Source organism: Buteo buteo, chromosome 26, assembly GCF_964188355.1.
Source record: "Buteo buteo chromosome 26, bButBut1.hap1.1, whole genome shotgun sequence".
Classification (NCBI taxonomy): Eukaryota; Metazoa; Chordata; class Aves; order Accipitriformes; family Accipitridae; genus Buteo; species Buteo buteo.
In genome coordinates this window covers 4,455,133-4,469,473 of record NC_134196.1, presented here as the reverse complement: position 1 = coordinate 4,469,473, position 14,341 = coordinate 4,455,133, and the positions used below count along the sequence as shown (strand labels likewise).

Below are 14,341 nucleotides of genomic sequence, written 5' to 3'. Positions count from 1 at the left end.
TTACTCTCTTAAAATAAACTATAGAGAAGTTAACAATTTGGAAGTGGATTTCCTGTTCAAAACAACTGTTTTTCCTGTTTAATCAGTGCTACTTTAAGTAGAAGTGGTTGTTAGATTCTGTGTCTCTCTGTGCAGGTTGTACATAGCAGGGTGTGCTGTACTTTCAAATAAAGTTGGATTGACAATTCTAAGACCTTGTTAAAAGGAATGGTTTTTATTAAACATTGGAGTTTAGATCCAGATAACTAGGGCTCATGCGTACTAGCACACTGACAACAGTAGAAGCAGTAATCCTCCTGCAGAGTGCAAGTGTATGTTAATCTTTCTGTTTCTTAAAATAATATTAAAATATGTCTTGTATAGGGGTTGTCTGTTCTGCAATTTCTGTACTCGGAATCATTTTTTCTTCCTTTTTAGCGGCATTCATAGTTACTAGATACAAATCCAAAGAGTTAACTCGTAAACAGAGTCAGCAACTTGAACTGCTGGAATATGAGATTCGGAAGGAAATACGCGAGGGTAGGTCTAAAGAGCTTTATAGTGCTTAAGTACAGCATAATTTCTGAACTGAAACTGTCAAGAAGCTCACATGTAAACATTTTAATTTTATAGCTGTTAGAATATTTGTGTGTTGTATCAGAGTTCCTCTTTAATGTTGGTGCGCACTGCAGTAGCAGATAGCACTGAGCTAATGGGATTGCATGTAATATTTCCTTTGACAAAAGTGGGGAAAAAAATGGATTGGTACTTTTCCGCTCATAAGAGCTTCAGCTAGAAAAACAACCTCTCTTCCCTGAAAACTGTTTTTTAAGGAACAGCTATTGGGGCCAATTTATAATTGTGAAGATGACTTTGTGTCAACTAAACTAACTCTCTGGGTTGGGGGTGGGGTGTGCTTTTACAGGATTTGCTGAACTGCAGATGGATGAATTAGACGTGGTGGATAGTTTTGGAACCGTTCCCTTCCTTGACTACAAACACTTTGCTCTTAGAACTTTCTTTCCAGAGGTAATTATTTACAAGTCTTTCAGCTGTCAGCCCTGCCTAATAATGAAAAAGCTGGGAAGGTCAGGATCAAATAAGTAAATGCTACACAGTAGTTGCACATTGTTTTCACAAGAAACTTTTCTTGAATCAAGAATTACTAAAGAATACTTAAGGCTGTACATCTCTATATTCAACCAAGTCTAAATGTTGTAGATAAAGCACCGTTGTTGAATTTTCAAGGGTTGTGTGTGCATCCATTTCTTTTTTGCCCAGCCTCACTAAGCTGCTTGCCTTTCAGGCCATCCTAACTAAGCTATAATTTATCCATTGCTTTTTTTGTTCTCATGCTTTCACTTTCCATGCTATAGCTAATTAAAGTAACAGTCAGGTTAGCTAACATGCTAGCTAACATCATGACACTTCCTAATTAGACCTGTGGGATGAAGAAATGGCTCTAAGGTCGTGCTGACTTTCTACTGCAAGCTGTTAACAGAAATGGTAAGACCTTGATTCAAAGGAATGCAGGTCAAATGCTCTAAAAATTGCATAAGTACTTAAGTGCTGTCCAGTTTAGAGGTGGATATTTTAATTGTTCTTTGGAGCAGTTTGTGCCACTGTGTCAGAGGACCGAAGAGGCCTTCTCTTCAGTGTTTTACTTCTCTTGCTATTTTTTTGCATATGTGGCACATTACGATGCTGATAAGTGCATTTGCCACAGCTTTCAAAATTCTGTCATGATGGTAACCAATACTTACCAGCATTTACTGATTGGCAGAAGCTGTGATCTCAGCTGGTGATATTGTGCTGTGTAACTGACACCAATGAGTAGAAACCTTTGGTTAGTGCTGTTGTGTTTTAGTGTATAGCTTGTATGTATGTGAATTATCTGCTAGTCTTCATGTGTTACTCATCACTGCTGTGGCCCAGTCCTGCAGTCTTATCTGCACACTGCTTCACTTTATCGCTGTGTGTGATCCCACTAAAAGCTATTGTGATACAGTTAAACACATGTGATAGTGCAGAATCAGGGCCTTTTTTTGTACACCACCAAATACCAGATACTAAGGCAGAATAGTGTTTAACAATTATATATGCATCATCTTTGTGCACTTTGAGTCCAGTTCTCACTGGGAAGGAAACTGGGATTATTTCTTCTGGTACTGCTGTGATGCCCCCACTCTAATTTGTAAGGGGTCACTAGTAGGTTTGAAAAAAGTGGACCAAGGAAACCTTATTTTCTGCATCTCTCTCCTTTCAGTTTATTTTGTTGCCAGGCATATTAGCATTAAAATAGTGGTTTTATTTTTAGGAATATATCTTTCCTTAGCGATAGTCCCCTGTCAAAACAGTAACAATCTGTAGAAGCTGTCTGGGTGGAAATGCTTTGCTTTATGCAAATAAAAAGGAAAGAAAAAAAGGCACAAAGTCTGCCACTCTGTTGCATTATGTAAGGTCAGAAAGGAAAGGGCTCCTGTTTCGCCTTGGCGAGCCTCATGCCACTGCACATCCTGGAAATGGTTTCAATTAGATTTTGTCTCAGTTTGAAATACTGATATCGCGAAGGTAAACTTGCCACTGTTAGCTCTCTACAGTCAGGCAAGTTATTTAAGGTATCGTGTACCAATTTTTCCTGCTAAGTACTTACCGTTTACATTGCAGGAGTGTCCAAACATGCCTTGGGCTGAGAGCAGTGCTCTACTAAACAAATATTACAGATGAACAGAAAAGGCAATGGAGTAGTAGATTGCAACTGGGTATCAGAAGGGTCGAAGTGACAAACCATCACTTCCCTCACTGACCTCATGTGTTTGAATGATGTCCGTATTGTACTCTTTCTGCCTTCCAGTGTGTTCAATGGGCTTTGTCTCATTTAATCTAAGCTGTTTAAACACAGACATCAAAGATGTTCACTGAGCATCTTCTGTAGTCAGTGCAGAGACAGGCAGCTCAAGAAAGTGATTCATCCCATTTGCCTGAGACATCTGTCTCAGGATGGGATGAGTTGCTTAAAGAGGGAGTCAGATACCTAAAATTGAGTGATGGACCCCATCTTCATTTTTAGTTTCTCACTTCCCGCTGCTTCAATTTTCTATATTTAATCTGGCTTGAAAACTTTTGTTTTGTGCTTAATGCTTGTAGGTGTTAAGTGGATATTACATCTATTCTTAAAATATTCCTTATGTTCAGCCTGATTTTTTGCTTTACTTGTTAAATTTGGATTATTGTTTCTGTTTGCCCTTAATTTCCCACATCGTTTGGTTTAATGCTACCATGCTTGTTCCCTGTTCACAAGCATTTTTAACCTTTAATGTAGTTCTGGTTGTTTCACTCTGTGTGTGTGTGTTTTATTGGTAGGTGGTGTTAGGGATGCTGAAGAAGTTCTGGAAAAATGGGAATAGCCAGTGGAGGAGGAGGAAGAAGAGTATGGTAGGGGAGAAGAGAACAAGAGATATGAAGAAAGGGAGGGATGAAAAATCAGATACGTAGATGAAAAATTAGATGTGAGCCGGCAATGTGTGCTTGCAGCCCAGAAAGCCAGTCGTACCCTGGGCAGGCCAGCAGGTTGAGGGAGGTGATTCTGCCCCTCTACTCTGCTCTCGTGTGACCCCCCCTGCAGTACTGCATCCAGCTCTGGGGTCCCCAACATAAAAAGGACATGGACCTGTTGGAGTGAGTCCAGAGGGGGGCCACGAAGATGATCAGAGGGCTGGAGCACCTCTCATATGAAGACAGGCTGAGCAAGTTGGAGTTGTTCAGCCTGGAGAAGGGAAGGCTTCAGGCAGACCTTATTGCAGCTTTTCAATATAAAGGAGGCTTATAAGAAAGCTGGAAAGATACTTTTTACCAGGGCCTGTAGTGGCAGGATGAGGGGCGATGGTTTTAAACTGAAAGAGGATAGATTTAGATTGGACATAAGGAAGAAATTCTTTATGATGAGGGTGGTGAGACACTGGAACAGGTTGCCCAGAGAGGTTGTGGCTGCCCCATCCCTGGAAGCATTCAAGGCCAGGTTGGATGGGGCTTTCAGCAACCTGGTCTAGTGGAAGGTGTCCCTACCCACGGCAGGTGGTTGGACTAGATGATCTTTGAAGGTCCCTTCCCAGCCTAACCATTCTGTGATTCTATGATTCTATAAGGAAACGAGGGGCTGCCAGCATCACAGATATAGCAGATGGCAGTAAATGGTACTAGTGTGAATTTATTGCTCAAGGGTGCTCCTTTGGGAACATGCAGCTGTGTTGGGACCTTACAGGCTGTAAGTGTGGGACAAGAGGCATTGACAAGGTATTTGAGAACTGGAGGCTTCCCTTTGTTGTGAGAGCTTTCGCTGGGACTGGAAGTGTGGTGGCACCTGTGCCTCTCAGGAGACTGACAGCATGGACCTCCTGGAGAGTTCATTAGTGAACATTCACTAAATGCCTTGAAGTGAATGGAGGCAGATGAACTCAAGTGTCACTGTTACAGAAGCCCTGTATGCCAAAGGGTATCATTGCCATCCAAGAAGGATGCAGCCTGCAGTGCCCCTTGCCCACCAGCACATTTGCAGATGGGGCTAATAAACAGCTTTTTCTATGGAGTGTTAGATGATGGCTGTGTTAGTGCAGCTCAGCCCCATAGGGTAACATACACAGTAACATGGAAGTCAATACCAGGTCACCTTTGAGAGTTCACTTTTCAGTGAACCTTGACAGCACCTTTGCAGCAGTTATTGTAGAGTGTTTATATTGTAGCTGCATTAGAAGCCAGCATTTCCATGGTTTTATTTCAAGTTGTATGCCATCAGGAACATGCTTGGCATGTTTAACCTACATGTGTTAGAAACTTTTGGTATACGTAAGAATGATAAATATCACCTGTCTTATATTTTAGTCAGGAGGCTTTGCATCCATCTTCAGTGAAGACATGCCACAGGTAAGTTGATGTAGTGTGATATGCCTTAATTAATAAACATTTTTTCAAGAGTGATTGTATCTCTTATCTCAGTGTTGTCCTAGAACACATCAGATTGCATTTTCAGTATGCTCCCATTCCCCCATGAGGAGGGTTACAAGGGTTTATACATAAAAAGAATTTGATATATAAGATGCTGTTATCCAGTGTATACTATGACTTATTTAAATAAAATAAACAGAATCTAGTCATGGGAAATGACAGGCAAACTTAACTATCAGCATTACTTTGTATATACGACAGAAAATGTGTGCTCTGCATGTGCGTACTCTGTTGTACACAAGCGCAAATGCATCTTTGGTAAAATCCTGAGACCCATGAAATAAATGCAAAATTCCCACTGATTTGAATGAGGCTAGGATCTTATCCCATATGTTGCTTACCATTATTCTGAGCATTAAGAATCCATCATAGCCAAACTACAGTTTGCTTATTTTTGTTTAACTATTCCAGAGCAGAGACCAAACGAGCAAGGATGAAAGCTTCAACATGTTGCATGCTTTAATTTGTAACAAGAACTTTCTTGTTACTCTCATTCACACCCTTGAAAAGCAGAAAAATTTCTCTGTGAAAGACAGGTATAGTATGATTATGCTTATCATCTTCAAGACAAAGAATTAGCAAGAAAAACCAACATGGATTGTAGCACACAGATGTAATTTCTACTTCTTGCAAAACAAGCTTGCATTACTCCAGAGAATTTTTCCATCTTCTCCATCTGCATACACTGAGGAAGAAAAAACATTGCCTTTAAAACAAGCCATTAAAGAGAAATCAGAATGTTTGTACGTGTAAACAAAGAGGCAAAGGAGCAGGAAAACTCACTTCAAAACTGTAAACACTTCCTGCGGTTAGATAAACAGTTCTACAGTTTAGAAATGTTCTGTCACTGAAGCAGGTGTTGTTCTGCAGAATTAAATTTAGAGACACAAATTCTGTGTTTAAAAAATAATCACAAGAGCAGATGGACTTGCATTTTTATATTTTTTTAGAGATCAGTGGACAGTTTCTGTGCCTGAGGAGGGAAAACTTAGAATATGAACTGCACTAAAGTGTGTTTCATTTATTAAAGATGACTGGGAAGAGAAATTCCAAATATTATAGCATTCTTTTTTTTTTTTAAACAGGTGCTTGTTTGCGTCCTTCTTGACTATTGCACTACAAACTAAGCTAGTTTATCTAACCCATATTTTGGAAGTGTTGACAAAGGACTTGATGGAGCAATCAAGTAATGTACAGCCTAAGCTCCTGCTCAGACGAACCGAATCTGTCGTCGAAAAATTGCTGACAAACTGGATGTCAGTCTGCCTTTCTGGATTTCTCCGGGTATGTGTTCATCTTTTCACTGCATAAGATACACAAGATTTTAACTGATTTCTTCTGCAGGAACTGTTAGAGGGATCAGTTTAAAGCATTCATTCTAACATTTAACATTAATAATGTGTGCTCCTCTAGTTTAGGTGACTTAGCTAGCTGTCATCAAAGGGATGTAGGAAAAGAGCACGTCTGTAAGTGATGATCATGTCATTTATTTGGCTGAGATTTGGGTAATTTTGCCATTCTAGCATATCCTTTTCTCATGTCAGACATTATTTCATCTCCATGAGATGAATTGTGCTCATACTAAAAGACTGACACGCTTGTTAAAATGCAGCTGTACCTTTCTGTGCAAGCTGTTGGAAAGCTACCACATAACTAGTTTTAAGGAATACTTTCTTTTGGAAAACTAAACTTCTTTCCAAACTTTTTAACCTCCAAACAGCATTGCAGATTTTGAGACCTAAATGATTTCCAATGAAAATAAAATAAGCATTTTCTTTCATTTTACTGTTTGTTTATTTTGGCCCACTTGGTAGCACTTCGTTCTTGGTTTCAGTGCTTGGTTATGCTTCCTGTCTCTCTTATCGGTGTGATGATATTGCAGTGTTGGTACCAGTCATATCAGTCCTTGCATTAATACAGCAGCAGAATTGTTTGAGGCTCAGCAGCTCGCACCGGTTTCCTGAAACCCCAGGAGCGAGCCAAGGAATTGTCAGAGATCTGTTCTCGATACACCAGTCATCTTTACAGAGCTGTGCTAGTGAGATGCCTTAGCCAGGCTGCAGGAATGGTGTCACGTGGAAACAAAGATCCAACCTTCCTTTCTCAGGTGCTTTCCTGAAGCCTGAGGTTCAGGCAGGAGAGGGAAACCCCAGTTTCATTCCCTCCTTCGCTGATACACCACTGTATGTCCCACCACCTTGCTCCCAAGGCTTTTTTCAGGAACAAGGAGAGACACCAATTCAAAAGGAAACTAGTTGTTAGCTTGTTTTGTCGCAAGACTGAAAAAGGAAGAAATAGCTGAAGTAAGCATGTGAACACATGCACGTCTCACCCCCCACCCGCTCTTTGGTGGAACTAGGAAGCGTCTGCCAGGTGGAGTAGGAGCAGCTTGTCTGTAGTGTGCTTGTGCGCAGCAAGGGGCTGTGAGCTATCTTGCCGCACACTCCAGCTGTCCCTTGCTATTTGCGTGAGACTTTCACACCGAAAAGCAAAGGATGGAGGTTAAACAAATAACTGGATAAATCTGCTTAGAGGGATTTTCTTTTCTAATTGCAAGACAACAAGTTAGTTAAAAGGAAATACTTAGTTACACTAGATTTTTTTATAGTTATTCATGCCCATTTAATGATTACAAAAATAAACATGTTCCTTGCGTTTGCATGTCCTAGGAGACAATTGGTGAACCTTTCTATTCACTGGTGACAACCCTCAATCAGAGAATAAACAAAGGACCTGTTGACGCGATAACTTGCAAAGCCCTGTACACGCTTAATGAAGACTGGCTGCTGTGGCAAGTGTCTGAATTCAAAACAGTGGTATGTTTGCCAGTTTGTGTTCCCTCCAAACACGGACAACTACAATGTTTTCTCTTTTTCTAGGAAGTTAAATTAAGGCTTTTAGACACTAAGATGATGGTTAAGTACCCAGATAATAAAATTGTTATTGCTGACAAAGTTTCAAAATGCAATAGAGTTTAACTAGCTGGTATTTCACCAATATACATTTCACAAATAGCACTCACTCCTTGCTTCACAGCATGCCTTAATCGCCAAAGGTTAGGTTTAATGAAGTCTCAGGGTATTAAAATTCCTTCTTATTTTAAACTGTACTACAAAAATGTAAACATATGCTTAGAATTTAAACTAAATTACACTTTCCAATGAATGAAGGAATGGAATGCAGAGGTTTTATTTTTCTATTGTGTTTACTTGTGGCTACTCTTCAGGCAACAATAATTTGCTGTGGGTTTCCATGTTACTAGCTCCAAATTAGCAAGGCTACAGTGTGGTGGATTTTAATTAGTTGCTTGGTTAAAAACTAGGTATCTGGGAAGCCTAGCTAACTTTCTGAACTTTACCATAGATTTCTAGCCTTTCTTAAAGCAACTACAAAGTGCCTCCTATTTTACCGTTACACTCAGAATTCTTTGAAAGCTGGAATTCCCTTACTGATTGTCATTCTGACACTGAGAAGAGAAAGGACAGTGAGGATTATTGCACTTTGGAGCATGTAAAAATTGGTACTTTTTGAGTAGGAGGTCTGAAAAAGGTTTTCAGTATAACCAGAGCACTTTTTTTTCCCCAGAATTTCCAAGTGATTTTGAGTCTGAAATCTGCATTTCCAGTCATTTCCTTAGCTTCCTTGCTTCTTAACTCCTGGCTTCCTGTCAGAGTTACCAGACATACTTAGAAATATGAGAAGTGTGACTGAATAGTGGGCTTCAGAGCTTGGGAGCAGAAACTGCCAGGGTGGCAGGGACACTGCAAGCGCTGGCAGCTTTGGAGGAGAATTCAGTCCTTTTCAGAGCCCATATCCTGAGGTAGGGCTGGAGCTTCCAGATCTGCCCATCTTCCATTTTTGCAGGAAGAACCTGGAGGTCCTAAGATGCCACATGCTAGAGGAGACTACATGACCCTGGAAATTTTGGCTGGTCGGCAATCTGTTGGACTTAGCTCACTGGGTCACGTAGGAAGCTCACTGAAATGACAACCTTTCTGTGAAACATTTCTGAATTGTCATTTTCTGCTGAAAGCTCTTGGACTGACAAATTTGTAGTCAAATCTTCTTATAGCTATTTACAAAGCTGTTGTTGGAAGCTTCATGTGAAGGTACTTCAAGCTAAGTTACCACAGCGTGCCTTTGGAAAGGAAGTTGGTGACTAAAAATTAAATGCATAATACTGTATCTTTGGTTTCCTTGTTTGTGCGCTGCATTCTGGCATGCATTTAGGATCTGGGGTAAGTTTAAATATATTGCTATTTATAACCATAGGATACAAAACCCAGTAGTTATGCAGAGCAGCAATTTTCAAGCAAGCTCAATATGCCTACTACTAGTAGACTGTGCAGGAACATCTGGTCCTGTGGAATTGATTGACTTTTCTTATTTATAGCACAAATTCAAATTGAGAGTACCTTGGGGGGATAGCTGACTCTGAAACTGCTGAACACTGCCTTAAATACTTTTCCTAGTGCTACTTCTATGCCTGCAGTTGCTGATAGGGTTTTGTGGGCAGCCTGCAGCAAAGAGGAGAGAGGAGAAGTGGTCTAAAGGACTCGCTGTCAGTGGGGAAGGCTGTCTGTTAGATAGATGAGGAAGTGAGAGGGCAGATAGCCTTTCTCAGGCGCTGTTTGCTGCCTTTGTACTTTGTATTCCTGCTTTTAAATAGGAGATAATGATACTGTTACAGGGTTAATAAGTCAGCTTTCCCCGCTGTCCAGCAGTTTATTGGACTTTTAGTTGAGAAGTGGCTGAATGTTCCTTTTTAAAACCATCAGACAAGGAGAGAGGATCCTGCAGTAAAATTACAGAGATGGAGCCCAAGGACTCTAGCTCTGGCTGGACAGGGAAACAGTTTTGTTTGGTGTTTTGTCTAAGATTTATGCTGGAAACTAAAGCTGTGCTGTTAAAGAGATTTAGGTGGAACAGTGAGCCTTTCTGGGCTGGGGAAGCAGGCCAGCTGTGCACGTTTTCAAGAACAGCATTTAACAGGATGCTGAAGTGGAAGGAGTCAGCTTTTCTTCTCTCACTAACACCACTTCACATGCACTACAATGACATGCAGGACCTGTGAGCGTACAGACAGGGAACCAAGTATTTTCTCTTCTGCCTAAGGGATTGCAGGTTTTGTTTTCTAAATGGAATAAATTCTGAGCTGAGTTTTCAAATGCATTTGCACTTTTGCTCACTGCAGTTACATTCTGAGTCTTGCAGTATCTTGTTGGTATTTTATTTTGCCCATTTCCACAGCCCCACAATAGCAGTACATTAAAACCTACCTGTCCAGAGCAAAGTATAAAAACACAGCCAAAGAGAGGGTGATAGAAAGATACTGAAGCACATCTGGAGACACTCAGTGTCCAGATTTTTAAGCTATATAGGCCCTTGAAGATGCAGGGATGCATCTGATAGGGAGTTCAACTCTCAAATCAGTGGCAGGGCACAAACAAGGGTATAGGCACTCTGCATGCAAATCTGTCCTTTCAGGATTGGGACTTCAGTTCCAAACCAATAACAGCAGGATACAGACAGGCTCCTAAAGATCAGGGGGAGCTCCACAGCTCTCCTCCTGAACACACCACTATGCAGATAAACTCTTGGGGCAGGACAGGGAGGAAGCACTGGGCACAGAGAAAGAAGGAGAGATTTTCTAAAATTCAGGCCATTTGTAACAGGAGAAAAAGAGAACTTAGAAACGTGTTGGTTTTGAATTGTATTAGAGCTGTCTTTGGCTGGGCCCCATGCCTTATTTAAAAAGGCCACCAACCTTGGGACCAGCCAACCCCCTACTGTTACCCTCCTCTGCTGGAAGGGGTCAGATATTGAACAGAAATGAACTACTAAAGTAAATACTTGAGCAGAGGAATTGAAGGAAAGATGCTTCTAAAAGCACTGGTCCAGTATGAGCTGAGGAGCTGTGTGGTTTCATGCTGTGCTTATATTTGAGTATTGAGAAATAAAACTGCCTTGAAAGAGACTTGGATGTGTCGTGGAGCCTTTTCGCAGGCTGAAGAAACAAGCCTGCTTTCTCACAGGCAGACAAGCAGCTGCACCCCTCGGTGGATAATTTGCTCAATGACTGATGAAGAAGCATGGTGCACAGCTGTGTGTTAGTATTTCACTGAAGTGCTTCACTTTAAATAGAAAAGCTACACAATGCCAGCCTGGCATGGGAGAAGTTTTCGGTGGAATCTCTCCTGTGGAAAACCAGGGGAGACCTCTTCATGTGGTAGACTTGGTGCTCCAGCATTCTTTTGAATAGTCACTGCTTATTTTAAAAAAGGGATTTGGGCTGTTGAATTCTTTGCTGAAATGAGTTTGCATTTTTAGATGGGAAGAAATGATCTAATTCACCTGTTCAGCTGACAGCCTTTTATTGAAAGTGAAGCAAAGCTTTATGAGTTAAAAGAAGGGCGTTAAAAGAAGTGGGAGGGCTGTAAGGGAGTAAAGCAGAGACAGGGAACCCAATTTCTTAATAAGACGCCATGGTTTTGGTATTATTAGACACAATTTGGGAGAGATGAGGAAGCTATTAAAAGCATGTGACATATGGGGATTTTCGTCAGCAGAAAAGGACACAACAACCCTTGCTAGGAAGCGAGCAGTGCAGATGTTGGCTACAGGAGAGTCTTCTGAATTAGATACAGATTGAGTACCATACTGTAGCATCAAGAGTACAACCCTTGCTTTGTGTAGTGCCCCTCTAACCTAAATTTAACTCCTGTAACATTTTCTATGCCAATTTGTTAGCTGTGCTCTTCATGGTAACTGTTCTGGCTCCTACAGAAGGATCATACAATCAATCTGATTTTTCCTGTTTATTGTATTTCATAATCTGGGAGGCAGGAGAATAGGTTTAAGGCAATTTTGTTGTGTTGTACATCATTGTGCTGTCTCCTTTACATAAATTCTCTAACTTTTACCAATCAAAAGTTTTTCTTGTTTTTTCAGTCTGTCTGAGAAATGGAAATATGCCTTGTTCAGATGCATAGCTGAATAGAGAATAGGGTAATGAATAAGAGCACTTGAATATCCCAGATAATTCTTCTTCACTTCTAAGAAAATACAGTATTATCACATTTCTTTACTAAACCACACCTCATTTATTATCTGCTATGGTTATTAATAGCTTTACTAAATAATTCATTGTTTGAAATTCATTTTCAAGAAAACTACAAATCTGAAAAACCATCTGCAAACATTGTCTTCAAATGTCATTATTTCTGTCACTGCATGAGTGAAAAAATGTTTTTAAAATTTGTTCCTGTCTTTTAGCTGGGTTCCAAGCTAGTTGCTATACAAGTAGTTGCAAGATGCTTGCCTTGTTCTCCTTAAGTAGCCTTTAACAATTCTTGCAACCTGTGTTGAGCCTTTGCTGAAGAGCACTGAGACTTTGTGTTGCTAATCACTAATTTCTAGTGCATGAAGTCTCAACTCTAGATATTACTAGGTTGAACCACATGTCCTGTAATTCCTCCGGAATCTTTCCCTAAGTTATCTTGTACTTTCGTTTCCTTTGCAAAGTGAGAGAGCTTAGAAAAAGGCCTGATGATGTTTCCTCGTGCCTTCCATGTGTCCTCCTGTGATTTCTCTTAAATGTTTTCTGACCTTCAGAGCTGATCATAAAAAGGCTTTCATAATTTTACAGTCGTTTCTGATTCTTTTTCCAGTTCTACACTTTGTGTCTAAATGCAGTGATTGTGACTGTCAGCTGCTGATTAATGGTTTCTACAGCCAGGGATTGTGCTGTCAGACGGGTTGAATCTGATCTGTGAAAACTTCAGCTACAGAGGGAAGACTTAATAATAATTGGCTTTCCTAGCTCCCCATCAATTGCTTCATCACTTAAGATTAACCTCTGCAGGAAATCATATCAGCAAAACTGTCTGTCTCTCTTGGTTTAGAGACTTTTATGCATTTAAATATTTCTTCCCATCTGACCACTTCTTTGAGTCGTCAAGTGTTGTTATTTTCCTCACATTGTGGATACTTTTGATTAAGAAGTCCATAAATGACTTGTATTCCACCTACATAAAGGACTGCTGCTTTCTTTTTACAGTCCTGTCATCCGACGATGAGTTGAGTGGGGATGGGAGGACTCTCACATGCTAATAATTAAAGAGGCTGCACATTTATGTGCAATCTGTGTGAGAGCATGTGCTGAAAAGGAAATGCAGCAGAGAAAAAGACAGTTTCTCTTGACAGTCTGAAAGAAAGAGGAAATGAAGGAGAAGCAGGAACATGAATATTGCAGTGTAGGAATAATGTTAGGAGGAAAGATCAACTAAAGGAAGGAATGCTTCCAAGGATGTAAAGACAAATCAACATCAGCTGAAGTGTGAGTAGCTACTCCAGAAAGATCAGTTCGGAGACTAGAAGAGACAAAGAATTTGATTAAAATGAGTTTTCCAAAGACAAAATACAGTTAGTCTCTGTCCACATTTTTATCCTACAAGACCATGACCTCAGGGCAATCAAAATCAAGGACAGGACTGCTGTCTGTTCAGTTGGTCTGTGGGCCTAACCAAGCATGACTCCCTCATTCCTGTGCCAATATATTTTTTTATTAATTTTCCGCATGAAATCCCAACCTGAGGCATGGCATCCAGTCTGCTTCTCCTTCTGCAGGCACTGTTCCCACATACCCTCCTCTTCCATTCCGTCTGTCCTTTCCATGGACTCATTTTCCTCACAATTAAACATCTCGGTGTCCTGATTAAGTTATTCTCAGTGACTTCAGTTACATCCTAGTCTTTGTTGAATCCTGATCTTCATAGTTTTGCAACCCTGTTTTTAATACTACTCTTGATTCTGTAGAAACAGTAAAGTTAATTTCTGTCTCATTGGACTACTTTTTTTCACCACCAGTGTGTCATAATTTCCACTCTTGCTGGGTAATAAAGCAGAAAATAGCATTCTACAACTATTAATAACTACCAATTTTTCTAAGAAGAGAGAAAAGTTGTCCCTTCAGCAACCTGGACAGAAGATCTTTCCTTCACATGACAGCAGGGAGAAAAAATTTTTTTAGTTGCTTCCTCTTTTAATGATAGCTCCTTCACTGAGTCATACCCACAGTCCTCTCATTTCAGTTAAAAGATATGTATTATACCAGAAATGTCCAACAGCCAGAATGGTTCAAGTATGTAGGTTTTCCTTTGCCACTTGCGGTCAAGTGCCAGCACCTACAACACTTGTTTTAAGTCTGTCCCAAGGCATCTCCAGCAGAACATCTGTATCCGTGTAGCTGAACAGTGATTTCTCTGCAAGGAGCAGGCTGTGGCACTGGAAATGATTGCTGTTATCGTTTGGCACTAGCAATTCTGTGCTCATCCCTTTTTCCCTGCCTTTTGGCAGCTGA

General features: G+C 40.5%; 1 protein-coding gene across 2 annotated transcripts in view; it reads left to right on the top strand.

Moving 5' to 3' along the window:
- Positions 1-14,341, top strand: part of PLXNC1 (plexin C1) — a 71,606-nt gene that overhangs the window by 39,600 nt on the left and 17,665 nt on the right. The window contains exons 16-21 of one of the 2 annotated variants that reach the window (XM_075057963.1): positions 418-519; positions 905-1,008; positions 4,858-4,899; positions 5,392-5,516; positions 6,066-6,264; positions 7,650-7,796. In XM_075057963.1, the coding sequence (XP_074914064.1) occupies positions 418-519; positions 905-1,008; positions 4,858-4,899; positions 5,392-5,516; positions 6,066-6,264; positions 7,650-7,796 (719 nt within the window). The remainder of the gene's footprint in view (positions 1-417; positions 520-904; positions 1,009-4,857; positions 4,900-5,391; positions 5,517-6,065; positions 6,265-7,649; positions 7,797-14,341) is intronic. The other variant, XM_075057964.1, reaches the window with a different exon arrangement.